The sequence below is a fragment of the Equus asinus genome, chromosome 21 (assembly GCF_041296235.1).
Source record: "Equus asinus isolate D_3611 breed Donkey chromosome 21, EquAss-T2T_v2, whole genome shotgun sequence".
Lineage (NCBI taxonomy): Eukaryota > Metazoa > Chordata > Mammalia > Perissodactyla > Equidae > Equus > Equus asinus.
The window spans coordinates 87709758-87723089 of NC_091810.1; the positions used below are offsets into that span (position 1 = coordinate 87709758).

Here is a 13332-nt window from a genome sequence, read left to right on the forward strand (position 1 = left end):
GAGAACCAAACTTTATGTGCCTTTAAATGGAAGAACACACACTATCCATAGTTTTGCCAAAGGATCGAACATCAGTCTGATAATGCCTCTGATTCTTACGGCCAAACTACAGGAAACACAGAGAAAAGAGGAATACGTTGAGATGCACATGATACGCAATCAGTAAAATTTAGATCGTGGGAAATTCGATAGGTCAAGTAGTCTAGCTTCTTCAACTAAAGTATAAGAAAAATAATGGGACGGGAAATATATATATAAAAGACATGTCAACTTTTTTTTCTAATGGGCAAGATGAAAATGTAGTGCCCAAGGATGCACATTTAGGTGATTAAACATGCAAGGATGTGATTACTCTAAAAATCAGGATAATGGTTATTTATAGGGGAGAGAAGGGATGATGAGTGGCATGGGGCACAAGGAGGGGCTTCTAGGGTTCTACTTCTTGATCTGGTGATAGTTACAAGAGTATTTGCTTTAAAGTAATTCACTAGTCATACATTTGCTTTTTGGTGATTTTCTGTATTTTATTTTACAAAAAAAATTAAAGCAAACAAAATGACATTTGAAACAACTAGAAATTTAAATACTAGATATTTGATATTAAGGAATTATTGTTAACTTTCTTAGGGATAATAATATTGTAGATACATTCTTAAAAAAGGAGTCTTTCAGATATAAATGCTGATATAAAATAATTGAATGTGTGGGATTAAAATAATATGAGAAGGTATATACAAAATGAGATATGCCATGAATTGATTATTACTATTTTATTTATTTTTCTTTTGCTTGAGGAAGATTGTCCATGAGCTAACATCTACGCCAATCTTCCTCTATTTTGTATGTGGGATGCCTGATGAATGGTGTATAGGTTCATGCCCAGGATCCGAACTGGTGAACCCCAGGCTGCCAAAGCAGAGTGTGTAAACTTAACCACTATGCCACCAAGCCAGCCCCTGAATTCATTATTACTGACGTTCAGAGATTAGTACAGAGGAGGCTCATGATATGAGTCATCTACTTTTATATTTAAAATTCTCTAAAATAAAGAGATTTTAAAAAAGAGAGAAAAAGAATGGTTCAAGCATACCTTTGATTATTTACAGAAGGTTAGTCCTTAGGCTCAGTTTCCTACACTGAGCCCAGCCTTCTCAGGAAGTGGTCCTTACAGAGCACAATACCATATTCACGCAAAGGAGAGTTCAACATGTACAACACATAACTCTGGATCCAGCTCAGTTCTCATCCAGGTGAGTGACAGCACCATCAACCCAATCACCCAAGCCAGAAGCACCAGATTCAACCTATGCTCTTCCAACTCCCTTTCTAGCTAGTCAATTTAATTCTATCAAATCTAATCTAATTCAAGTCTTGTCCTAAATAGCTCTTGAATTCAACCTCTTCTCTCTGTTCCCACTGCCCTGGTTTAGGCCCTCATAATCTCTCAGAATATAAGTAGAGCCTTATAACTGTTCTCCTCTGCTGTCTGGAGGCCTTCCAACCTTTCCTCCACGTAGCCATTACGGTGATGTTTCTACATAAACCCAATCACGTCCCTATTCTGTTTAAATCTGTTGTTGGAGGTAGTAGTAAAAATTTACTGAAAGCTAAGTATGATCTGGTTACTGTTCTAAGCAACTTCATTTTTGAAAAGAATCCATCAATTCTCATTTGCTACATACCTTTCCACACAAAGCCCACTCTATGCTGATTTGTCCTTGGAGTTTGGTGGATTTAGATACAAGTGGCTAGTCATACATAAATTTATATAATTAGCACAAGTTAGGAGAAAAAAGCAAGTAAGAATGCCTAAAAATAGGAGCGCAGGAATTATTTTGAAAGAAATATGTTGTGCATGAGGTTTTATATTTATGCTATGAATTCTCAACTCAGTGTTTATATACTTTCTAAAAGCCAGAGAGAAAGCAAGGTGGTTATTTTTCATGTAGTTCTAGGTCTTTTTTTTTAAATGAGCAAAAAGATAATTATAGGGTAGTTTTGGGTGATCACTTGGCTACTGAGCCCTCTACAGTCATATATGGATAATATTTAAAGGAAGAAACAAATACAGACTTTAAATAGGAACTAGACTTTTAACAAGTATTAAATGCTGATGAACATACTCCTGAAACAGGGATACAAGACTACATGAGTTTTATAAGATTAGTTCAGTGAATGAATTGATAATAAGCTTGAAGTAAATATCAACATTGGTAAACTATTTATTAGCTATATATTCTGAGCTAACTCTGACCCACAGGCCTCCTCCATCTGAAAAATGGGGACACAAACACACGTCTCACCAGGTTGTTGTAAGGATTAAATGATACAGCATGCACACAACATATGGGACACAATAGGTGATTTTTCTCTTCATGAGCTGCTAGAATTTTCATAAGCAATACAGAACTGAAGTCCACTATCCAATTATATTGGCTGAATCAAGAAACTAAGCTTGTTCTTTGGAAGGTTGGTAGAGGATCATGCCAAAAATCTAATCAATGTCTACCTTAAAATTCAACAGAAGTTAGAATAGCCAATACTTGCAGTACACAGGAGATTTGATCCTGTAACCAATTCTATTAGCCACTTCGTTTAAAGTTTAGTGAAGAATGCCTCTATAGTAAAACAATATTAAAAGGTAAAAAGTTATTTAAAGAACTCAACTCAACAAAAACAAAACAACTCAGTTCAAAAATGGGCAAAGGACTTGAATAGACATTTCTTCAAAGGAGATATACAAATGGCCAAATGCACATGAAAAGACGCTCAAAATCACTAATCATTAGGGAAATGCAAATCAAAACCACAAGGAGATACCACCTCACACTCATCAGGATGACTATTACAAACAAAACAAAACGAAACAACCAGAAAATAAGAAAGTGTTATGAGGATGTAGAGAAATTAGAACCCTTGCACATTGCTGGTGGGAATGTAACATAGTGTAGCCATTGTGGAAAATAGTATGGTGGTTCCTCAAAAAATTAAACACAAAATTTCCATATGACCCAGCAATTCCACTTTGGGTATACACCCAAAGGAACTGAAAATACAAAAGATATTTGTATATTGTGTTCACAGCAGCAATATTCACAATAGCCAAAAGGTGAAAATAACCCAAACATCCATCAATAGATGAATGGATAAACAAAATGTGATATATACATATAATGGAATATTATTCAGCCTTAAAAAAGAATAAAATTCTGATGTATGTTACAATATGAATGAAACTTCAAGACATAAGTGAAATAAACCAGACACAATGGGGTAAATATTGTATGATTCCTTTTATACAAGGTACCTAGAATAGTCAAATTCATAGAGACAGAAAGTAGAACTATGGTTAGGAGGGGCTGGGAGAAGCGGAGGTGGGGAGTTACTGCTCAATGGGTACAGAGTTTCAGTATGGGATGGAGAAAAAGTTGTGGAGATGGATAGCGGTGACAGTTGCACAATAATTTATTTCTTATTTTCTTAGTGGTTCTTTCGGTTTTGAACTTATTCATGTTTTGTTGTCTTTTATGCTTAAATTCAGATGGTTTCATGGCTTCATTAACCAGTATATCTCCAAAAAATAAGATGCTGTGGTTTTAGCATTTCATGATCAATTATGAAAAAACTACTAAATTACTAAATTTACTTTTTACTAAATTTACTAAATTTACAATTACTAAATTTACTAAATTTACAATTACTAAAAAACCAAACTCAACATATGGGGGATCATGCTGCTGAGCAAAAGAAATACAAACTCTACTGTTCTTCATTCTTTAAATCACTACCATTGTCACATTTGGTTTACTAAATACTGCCACCACATTCAGAAAAGGTGTGTCTTTTCTTGACAAAAATACTTCAGGAATGTTTGTTTCACCATCAGAAAATGAGGGTTAAAAACAGAATAATACAAAGTTCACTTTTCTAAGTTAGTTAATAATTTTATTTATTTATTTATTTATTTAAAGATTGGCACCTGAGCTAACACCTGTTGCCAATCTTTTTTTTCTTCTTCTTCTTCTCCTCCCCAAAGCCCCCCAGTACATCATTGCATATTCTAGTTGTAGGTCCTTCTGGTTGTGCTCTGTGGGAGGCCACTGCAACACAGCCTGATGAGTGGTGCCATGTCCATGCCCAGGATCCGAACCGGCAAAACCCTGGGCCAGTGAAGCTGAGCACTCGAACTTAACCACTCAGCCACAGGGCTGCCCCAGGTAGTAATTTTAAATGATAAACTTAAAGCCACAGTTGTTTAAAAAATTAAAATGACTGTAAAAATATAAAAATAAATGTCCCCCAAATGCCTACATTTTCACAGATCTTCTATGTGCTTTTAGATTACATTTGATAAATTAACCTTAAAATGTCACATGCTACAAAAATTAAAGTGGATCAAAGATCTAAATGTAAGAGCAAAAACTATAAAACTCTTAGAAGAAAATAGAGGTATAAGTCTTCATGATCTTGGATTAGGCAATGGTTTTTTTAGATATGACACCAAAAGCATAAGTAACACAAGAAAACAGAAAAATTAAAACTTTTGTGCTTCAAAGGATACCATCAAGTAGGTGAAAAGACAATCCACAGAACAGGAGAAATTTTTTTCAAATTATATATGACAAGGGACTTGTATCTATAATAGACGAACTCTTACAACTCAATAATAGAAAGGCAACCCAAAGGATCTGAATATTCTTCAAAGAAGATATGGCCAATAAGTGCTTGAAAAGATGCTCAACACCATTAGCCATTAGGGAAATGCAAATCAAAACCATAATAAGATACTATTTCATGTCCAAAAGGATGGTTATAATAAAAAAGATGGATAGTAAGTGTTAGTAAGGATGTGGAGAAAGTGAAATCTTTTGCTAGTGGGAACGTAAAACAGAATAGCCACTCTGGAAAACAGTGTGGCAGTTACTTAAAAGGCTAAACAAAGAATTACCATATGACTCAACAATTCTACTCCTAGGTATATATCCAAGAGAAATGAATCTTATATCCATATAAAAACTTGTTCACAAATGTTCATAGCAGCATCATTCATAATAGCCAAAAGGTGGAAATAACCTAAATGTCCATCATTACAAACAAAATGTGGTATATCCATGCAATGGAATATTATTCAGCAATAAAAAGGAACGAAGTACTGATACATGCCCACAACATGGATGAAACTTGAAAATATACTAAGCGAAAGAAGCCAGTCACAAACTCAACCAAGGCAATGGTTCTGTTTCCTTGAGATCAATTCTCCAAGTTTCAGCCTGGGGAACAAATGTCTTTGGTGTAACTTCTATGTGTTTGGAGATAAGATGGGAGGTACAAGTGGATGTAAATGGTTGGCAACGTTCCACTGGTGTTCCTTCTACAGTCTTCATTTCAGTGTCCCCATTACCTCTCCGACCTATGTATTCTCGCTTTCTATACCTGTCAACTCTAAGCCTGGTGCCTCTCCATGTCGGTGCAGGGGAGAATGACTTCCATCTCCAATTCTGACTTCTCTAACGCATATTTGGGGATGTGGATTTCTCTACTTTCACTCGTCATTCATTATAATCACACCAGCTTTCACATTCCAATTGGAAAATCTATACCTGTACCACTTTTTACAGCACTATTAGAGATTTATTTCCTTTTGTTAATTTTTTACACTATAATTGCAGTAAAATCTTAGCGGTTGGGAGTGTAAACATGAGTGTTCAGTTAATCTTCTTAAACTGGACGCTCCCTATCTGAATCTTAAATAAATACAGTTTATACATTTTCTTAGAAACTGAGCTCTTTGAAACACCCGGAACCTCTTTCTAAATAACATCAAAATCTGGCTATAGAATGTAAACACTATGATCTCTATTAGTCCATAAATCAAATAAAGGAACCAGCAGGAAACATTCTTTATCAAACTGAGAAGTTAAAAAATAAATATGAATATAAAACCACCAGTATACCATAGTTTGGAAAGTATGTTATGTTTTATTACCAGTTTCATTTGAAGTATTCAAAAAATTGTACCCAAAGACTAAAAGAAAAAGTATTTATCTTTCCAGGCATTTAACTAGAATGCATAACCACTGTCCTTTCATGTTTTCCCAATAATAATTTACTGTCATTTACAAAAGTAATATAAAACTAAAATTTGTGGTATAAAACAGTATATCCCAGGTATAAGTTATAATAAATGTATTCCATTTAAATAAGGAATCATATATAATATACAATAAAAACTTCATTTCTCATTAAAATGAGTCAACCAGACTGTTCAAATCAGCAAAATAATTTAGTAATTTAGTAAAATAATTTTTAAAAAACCCCTCACCTTCCTGAAAGTATATATCCATTGTATGTGCACATGTGTGTAGGGGCAAGAGGGTGGGTTTGAAATGGGAAATAAATGTTTATTCCTCATGGATTTTCATTCTCTCTCTCTCCTTGCGTAACGTCACCTGGGCCTGTGACCAGTTACATGCTGATGACACTATATATATATATGTATATATATACTAATGGTATCACCACTTGGATAACAAACTCCTCAAACCTCATACATCTAAAACAAAACTCAATTCCTCCCCAAACCTACCCTTAACTACAGTAAATGTAAACGGCATCAATATTCACCCAGCTGTTCATGCAAAAAAACAAGAGCCACCTTTTATTTCCCCCTTTCCTTCATGCAATCTATCAATAAACCTTGTTGGTTCTAACTCTAGAATTTATCCACTTTTTTTCCATCGCCACTGCCCCATGCAATAGCCTTCTAAGTGATTCCCCTGCTTCTGTTCTTGTCTCCTCAGAATCCACTTCCCCCTCAGCAGCCAGTATAAATTAGATCATGTCATTTCCCTGCTTAAAACCCTCCTTAGAATAAAAACCAAATTCTCTACCATGACCTACAAGGCCTTTAAGGACCTGACTCCTGCCTACCGCTCCATCCTCATCTCTTATCACTCTTTGCCTTTCTCACTATCTCCAGCCCACTGTGCTTCCCCAAATACACCAACCTGAGCTCTGCATTTGCCATTCCCTCTGCCTAGAATCCCTGGTCCCCGCACCTTACCCGAGCTATTTACAGGCCTGACTTCTTTGCATTCAAAGAAGAGAGAGGCCTTCTCTAAGGTAGCCACCATCTTTCCAATACTCTACAAATCACCCACCTTAGTTTTTTTGCATACCACCTATCACAATAGAAAACTACCTTACTCATTTATTGTCCCCCTCCCCCACCAAATATCTCTTTAAGGGCAGAGACTTATCTATGTTGTTTATTATTCTCTCCGATGCTTAGAACATACCAACACTTAGCAGATATTCAAAATATTTGTCGAATGAACAACTTCATAAACATCACTGAAGCAGTACAGATATTAACTACACTGATTTTGATTATTACTATGAGCTTATTGTAGTTTAAATTATATTAGTTCAATATAAATTATTAGCTTATTATAAATAGATTTTTAATTATATTTCAACAGAAAAAAAAGATACTGAGATTACATGACTACAAAGGAAGAACGAAACCCCACTGGACTAAATCTTATCCGTTCAGGACAAGATTAAAGAAAAACCCACGTAGGCTGCGGCCACTGCCCATGGTGCACCCAGGACCTTCTTCCCCAACAGAGGTCCCAAAGCGAAAGGCAGACCTATTTGGAAGAGATGCACTTAGAAGACACCATTCCATTCTGTCCAAAGGAAGAAAAAGAAAGTGAACAAACATCGTCCAGGACCAACAGCCCAGGCAAGACCAGGCGGGGCTCCGGCAGCTCCTTCCATGAGCTCTGTGAACAGAATCCCAGCGGGTCAGAACCAGGGGAAGCTGAGAATCTCTTAGTAGATTCTTCACCAAATAGGATTTCTTGAGAAACTGACCAGCTCTTGCAAATGACTTCTTATAGCTGTGTAAAACACACTCAAAGTGGTACTGTCAAGTGGTAAGAAGAGGACAAAAGCTTGTATATATCAGTGTGAGAATATATATATAAATCCCCGGGGAAAACTAATATAAACACAAATGATACTAAATCAACAGACAAGACACTGAAGAGATGGATGAACTAATCTCAAGATTAATCTAGGGTTGAGAGCTGGCTTTTTGAACCTCAACGCTTGGGAAAGGGAAACAAAGACTTTTCACAGTATTACAGGAAAACACAGTAAATTTGGAGGAAAATAAACATCTGTAAAAAAGATGTTTTTTACGTCAAAAAAAGCACACGTAAGAATCCTTGTGGTTTAATTGGAGGGGGTGGTGGGATTCATTACAGAAAAGTTTTATTAAAAAATAAAAAGGGTGGGGCCGGCCCTGTGGCCGAGTGGTTAAGTTCGTGTGCTCCACTTCAGCGGCCCAGGGTTTCACTGGTTCGGATCCTGGGCGCAGACATGGCACCGCTCATCAAGCCATGCTGAGGCGGCATCCCACATGCCACAACTAGAGGGACCCACAACTAAAAATACACAACTAGGTACTGGGGGGCTTTGGGGAGAAAAAGGAAAAATAAAATCTTAAAAAAAATAAAAATAAAAATAAATAAACAAAAAGTCAATAATTAAAAAGCACTAAGAAAAAAAGCCACTGATCCAAATGCAGAAAGAGAAAGTTGAATCAATGGCTATACCAACAAATTTAATCTAGTACTTTTATATGTGATCTTTAGAGTTCTCCCTCTTATGAAGGAGAGTAAAAAGATCTTGTTCTTTACAGATTTTGTAGTACAAAGATGCCACCAATCATAACCATTTTAAGGCCTTAAACACTGCAAATACATCTATTAGAACTTGTACTGCTGCCGCTGCCAAGGATAAACACCAGGAACGACTAGTATGAGTCGGAAAGAGGAATTTCCATTAGAGAGAAAAGAACATTTAGCCATATATTTCTATATACCAAAGCAGTTCCTCAGACATGATTTTATCTGTTCAAAATAGTTAAGAACCAAGAAACAAGCAACCAAGGCCACCAAGAAACTACAGCACGGCCAGTGTCAATGCAAGAAAACACACATTCTGTATGTATAACACCACCATCCTCACTCAGAGCCTATTCACCTTTATTTTAGACTGAATTCTAACACATTTGGCCATCTAGTTTCTCAGTGCACAGCAAATAAGAGATAGCAAACTAGAAAATGGAGAAGACAGAAAATTATTACATGGAGAATGGTGACCTAAGAGGAGAAAGGAGACTAAAACTCCACTGAAAAAAGGAATTACAAAATTTTAAAATTAAAAATAAAATGTAAAAAGCATAGCTGTCAAGGTTTTACTTAAAATACTAACACTTTTACAGAATTCAACTGCACCTGAGACTGTGTCTTATTTTAACATAGTACAACATTAATATGGTACCTAGTAGAGTGGCTTGCATGGAATATTGAACTTAAGTTCAAATAATGACCCTAAAGTGATAGTTTTTAATCCTGGAGTTTCTGACCTGGTAGGCATTTATATTTTATTCAAAGACCACAGGTAATTCTGATGCATACTGAGAACTGAGAACCACTGTCCTAATAGTCTAAGGAAAGGTTATATTATATTTGATATATTATTTAAGAAAGAAGTGAGAATTTACTATGATCTTAAATGTGTTCAATAAAACTTGTTTTTAAAAGGGTGGGCATGTTGGGGTCATGTGAAAGTGTTCACCTTGGTAGAATACTTCATCTCCCAAAAAGGAGGGGGGGGGCTAAGCGGCATACTATCAACAGCCCATCTACTCACAGGATAATTTCTTTTGAAATCATACAAATATAATAAATTTATGTCATAATGAGTGAAGTAGAATACTCAGTGCAGAATGAAATAACGGTAGACACTCAATGAAGCTAAAGTTATGTGAAGAAAAACATCTCATTACTTAAACTAGAGCGCAGCCTCGGCAGCACACCCCTCTCTACACAGCAGCACCTCCCAAACAAAATATTTACACTTATACTCACCTTTCTGAAAAATCAGAGTCTATAAATTCTCTAGCCCGTTTCCTATCACTAAAAAGAAAAAAAGATAACATAAAAAGAACATATATAAAGACAACTTTACTTCATGAATAATTTATTGTAATGTCTAATTCCACACTGAATATATCCAAACACAAAAATTAAGAAATGTAAAAGATATGTACATAAAATAAAAACAAATTTTATCATAGGACTAAGAAATCACACCTAAAACAGTCATAGTTTAAAATGAGCTCAATGAAACTTTAGGGAAGAAAATATTGTAGATTTACAAAGGAGAAGGTACACAAAAGTTTTATTCACTCTAGAATGACTGACTGTAAAAACACTAGACAATCATACCACCTCTGATATAAAGCACAGCTGGGGCTGAAAATATCCAAACCCTGATCAGTTCCAAAGTGGGCAGAGGCCTAGCTGGTGCAGGTTTGGTTTTTGTGTTATAATCTCTCGAGGCTATGTAGAAGTCCAAGCCAACTTTTAGATCTACATGAGAATGTTCTTAAGGACTAAATAAAGGTCACGGGATTACACGTGATTCTGTAATTTCATCTCATGCAATAATGGAAAGATACGTATACATATGAAACTCTTCTGTCTCTAAAGTGCGTATACATAGGCACATGTGTGTATGCACGTATATGAATATGTATATGGCTTAAATTACTTTGCCAGGATTATTTCATTAATTCATTTAATATCCTTAAAACAAGGAGATTCTTACTCAACCAAGATTTACCGTCTGCTTGCTAGAACTCACAATTCTAAGTCAACGATAGAACTACCAGTGCAGTATGCCATCATGGAAATAACTTCTAATGTGACAAAAAGAAGTTTCCAGTCATTTGTCTTAGTATTTCTTTTTCTCTTATGGAAGGAAGAGATGCTAAAAATGATAAGGGGTGGAGAAAGGTTTGGTAAGGGTATTTTAAAGGCAAAGATGAAACATGTAAAGGTTTGATACTGAAAGTGGCAAACAAGTAACGCAGAAAAGATATTGATTTAATTGCCCAGGGTTTAAAAAGAATCAAGGGAAAACAATGAAAATTCTAACATATATGGGCCTCTTTTTCCTAGTTTCCTTTCTGGTTTTTAAGGAAATAAGAATGCACAGGGGAAATTCTGAGAATAGGCAACATTTAATATTTAACTCTTTTCTAATGTTTGTTAAAGCAATATAAAATATAGTTTTTACATCTCCAAAGCAGCTAAATGTCATAATCAAAAAAGCAGTCCTCTTTCAGAGCTGAAAAAAGTCAGAAGACTCAGTTACAAGTTACTGTACTGTTTTTCTCTGTTTAAAAATGTCTGCTCCACTAGGTGCCCATCAAGGGATGAATGGATAAAGAAGATGTGGTAGATATACACAATGGAATACTACTCAGCCATAAGAAATGATGAAATCCAGCCATTTGTGACAACATGGATAGACATCGAGGGTATTACGCTGAGCAAAATAAGTCAGAGGGAGAAAGTCAAATACCATATGATTTCACTCATAAGCAGAAGATAAAAACAACGACAAACAAACACATAGCAACAGAGATTGGATTGGTGGTTACCACAGGGGAAGGGGGGAGGGGGAGGATGAAAGGGGTGATGAGGCGCATGTGTGTGGCGATGGATCATAATTAGTCTTTGGGTGGTGGACATGATGTAATCTACACAGAATTCAAAATATATTACGATGTACACCTGAAAGTTAAAAACAAAAAAAAAAGACTGACGAGGGATGGATTAAAAAAAAAAGATTGCTCAAGAGAGGATTTATATCTAAGATAAAAAGTGAAATAAAATAGGTGATTTAAAACATATTAGCTTTTAAGAACTAGACTAACATAAAACAAGAACAGAAGGTAAGATAGTGAGAAAAACAGGTCAGAAGTAAAAGAAAAAAAAATTTTTATAAATGGTAACATGCAACAACACTCTTACCCTGGGACCCAGCCAGCAGCTTCTGCTATGTGTGTCTGAGTAACCATTGCTGGTGCAGGGGTGTATGGACTCCCAATCAGAACACTTCCTGAACTGGTTAGCCTCTGTGGTGTACTTATAATCTGTAAAGTTATCAGGACAAAGAAAACAATATTCTTAGTTATTAAGAAAAGCCTACAGGCAGAAAATAATGTTGAATGCTAACCTACATACAAAGAGGAAACATTACTGCCTAAAAGGCACTTAATATCAATCATCTAAAATATGGGTAACACCTTTGATTCGCTTATATCCTAGGATCTTAAAGTACACGTATCCTGAATACTGACATGAGGTCACAAAACAGGTTTCAACAAGTGAAGAACAATTTGGAAGGATTAAGCTAGCAACTAATATTTTAAAAATCAGAAAAATTAAAAGCTTTCTTTGAAATTATAGAAGCTAATTGCAGTTGAGCTTGGCTGACTAGAACTAGGGTCCCTGCACATCAGATCTTCACAGTCCCTTACAGATGCAAAGATGATACACAATTTGGATTATTATACAGATAATAATATATCTTTTTTCCAAGAAAATTTCCTCATGTCATTAAATACTCTTCAAAGACATTTTAAAGACTGGAAAACATTCCATCATGTGGATTTATTATTCCTATTGTTATGTATATGGATATTCAATTATTCAATATTCTAAGTAATGCTGTGATAAACATTTTTGCATAGTGATCTTGGCCTTAATTTCTATTTCCTAAGAATAGACTCCAGAAAAAGAATTAATGGAACTAAGAAAATGGATTTTTTTAAAAGTCCCTTGATAATGTGTTACCAAATTACTTTTCAGATCTTACAATTTTCACTGGTGAATAGAACATGTTGTTTCCAAAAATTTTTGTAATAATTAATACAAAAACCAATTTGGTATCCTGGTAATATCTTTAAAAGTATTTTCTTAAAACAAAACAAAACAAAACAAGAGCACACTCTAGCGAATGGGGGTATTAATAAAACAAGATTGGCCTATGTGGGTAATTGCTGAAGGGGTGGATGCTGGACACACAGGTTCTATTTTTCTATAGTTTTGAAATTTTCCATAATAGTACAGTTTTGCTTAAATCCCAATTAAGAGGGAAAAGCATCAATATGGACTACATATCATTTTTTATTGACAGTTCTTAGAACAAAAGAAACAGTTCTATTTCTCTGCCTTATGTAAGTCAAAATGCTAACTAATTTTTGTCTCTGATCAAATGAAACCTGTTTCTGCAGCTAGAGTTTAAGCTCAGTCATTGAGTTAGTTGCTAACCTGCTCCATACTGAACCAAAGGGAGGGATTCATCTGGATTTCACGCTCAGTTCAGACTTAGTTATTAAAGTCCACTCAACACCTATTCATTTACTAAGCACTTAAGAACTTGAGTTGCCTTCTGTGTGTTTGG

General features: G+C 35.3%; 1 protein-coding gene across 26 annotated transcripts in view; it reads right to left on the reverse strand.

The window, feature by feature from the left end:
• Positions 1-13332, reverse strand: part of TFDP2 (transcription factor Dp-2) — a 173226-nt gene that overhangs the window by 36108 nt on the left and 123786 nt on the right. For 15 of the 26 annotated variants that reach the window (XM_044754074.2, XM_044754073.2, XM_070493442.1 and 12 more), the window contains 2 exons: positions 11898-12019; positions 9945-9992 (listed from right to left, as the gene is read on the reverse strand). The exons of 2 other annotated variants lie outside the window; for them this stretch is intronic. In XM_044754074.2, the coding sequence (XP_044610009.1) occupies positions 9945-9992; positions 11898-12019 (170 nt within the window). The remainder of the gene's footprint in view (positions 1-9944; positions 9993-11897; positions 12020-13332) is intronic. 9 more of the 26 variants (XM_070493447.1, XM_070493441.1, XM_070493440.1 and 6 more) reach the window with 1 other exon arrangement.